This window comes from Mus pahari, unplaced genomic scaffold (genome assembly GCF_900095145.1).
Source record: "Mus pahari unplaced genomic scaffold, PAHARI_EIJ_v1.1 scaffold_15781_1, whole genome shotgun sequence".
In the NCBI taxonomy this organism is placed as follows: Eukaryota; Metazoa; Chordata; class Mammalia; order Rodentia; family Muridae; genus Mus; species Mus pahari.
The window spans coordinates 2,042-3,682 of NW_018392225.1; the positions used below are offsets into that span (position 1 = coordinate 2,042).

General features: G+C 53.7%; 1 protein-coding gene across 1 annotated transcript; it reads right to left on the reverse strand.

The window, feature by feature from the left end:
- Nucleotides 1-331: 331 nt before the first annotated feature.
- On the reverse strand, nucleotides 332-892 carry LOC110314890 (doublesex- and mab-3-related transcription factor C1-like; the record flags this gene model as incomplete). The annotated part of the gene is made up of 2 exons (XM_021189087.1): nucleotides 332-661; nucleotides 826-892. Coding segments are annotated over 2 exons (397 nt in total), but the record flags the coding sequence as incomplete, so codon positions are not given.
- Nucleotides 893-1,641: the final 749 nt, after the last annotated feature.

The window sequence follows — 1,641 nt, forward strand, 5'->3', positions numbered from 1 at the left end:
GTGTGGAGATCTCCCTCCATCCCAGACCCTTTTGCCCCGTGCTTCTCCTCTGAGGCCTTCTCAGTGTGCTGAGGGCTGCTGTACACCTACGGGCTGGGAGTCATTTTACCTGGATCTATCCATTTTCCTTCCACTTCATGTGCTCTCCACCCTCCCAGAATACTTTGCCAACTGGAAGGCCTCACAGTCTCCTGGCTTCAGGGTACTGGCCCACTGCTGTTGAGCAAAGGACTTGAAAACTGAAGATAGACTGATCAGTCCGTGGTTGCCTCTACTCACCCCGAAGAGCTGGAGGCTCTGGCCTCCGAGAAGAGAAAACCACCAACTGCAGTCACCGCTCCGTCAGCACAACCCGTTGTTTCCCCACACTCTCCAGCACCCCCCACCCTCGCTCCCTGTTCCTCATCCAAGGATCCAGGTATGTACCTGGGGTTCTGCGAGTCTCTTGCAGGGCCTCAGGGGAGTTATGCAGCATCAGGAGAGCCTCGGCAGCATCCATGACCTTCTGCCTGTGTTCCTCAGCAGACAAGCTGCCCTGGTTGGAGGCGTCTGGGCCCTGGGTGTAGACTTCAGGGACCTGGTTGGGCATGGTGTTGCTCTGGCCGAAGATGACAGGAACCTGGATAGCAGTGCCAGGGTTCTGGGAAGAGATGCTGGAGACCTGAAGAGTAATAGAGTGAGAGGATGAACTCTGACAAAACACGCTCCCCTCCCCCAAGGTAACAGACCCTTCGGCCCCCATTCCTTCCCACCCAACACCCATCTCTAAGAGGTTCTTCTCTTTCCATCCCTTCCTTTCCAGAGACCTCGTTCCCGCTCATTTACCAGGACCTGTGCCGGCACAACAGGGGCGGCAGTGCTGGCGCTGAGCTGCACGATCACATTAGGGAACCTGAAAATGAGGCGAGGAGAAGCCAGAGTGTTAAACATTCTGGGTGACCACAACTAGAAGTCCTCATGGAGAGCCGGGCTCCCTGCAAGACCAGGCTCGGGGCATGTGAATATCTGCAGACAGTAGGACAGATGACACTGGCCTTTTGCGTTTGGAATGGACCCTCCCCTGGCTAGACCCCCGTCTTCCTTCCAACCTCCTTCCGTATCGCTTCTTGAGACACTACTCTCCAGTGTGAACTCTTTTCCCTGGGTACAAGGAAGATGGCCAAGGGCTGCTGGAATGTGCAATGCACCAGGAGAGAAGGAAAGCGGTCCTCTATAGAGTCTGGCTCTTGCCTCCACTTTGCCACTGCCCACCAGTCATGAAGGATATGCTAAGCTCATGTAGCAGTAGACGCATTCTCTGCTGGCATGGAACAGTTCCCTGGGCCTCTGTGACCCTTCTGGTTGTCGTTGCAGATCTCAGCAGAACCTTTTCCCATGCCATTCCCCTCAGTGTGGATCAATAGACTCAATGTGTTTGAAAGCCAGTTGTGTGGGGGCATGCATTGTGCTTGTCCTCCTTAAAGCTCCTGGGCAGACTATTTTCCACACATGCACACAGTGAGTGAACACCTCAGAAAGGTATCTTCAAGTGTGTCACACAGGAAATAGTAAATGTCTGAGGACCATGTCCTTGCAAGTTAGGCTGCAATGCTACTGTGTTGGTACGCCATAATTTTCCTTTCCTTTCCTTTCCTTTCCTTT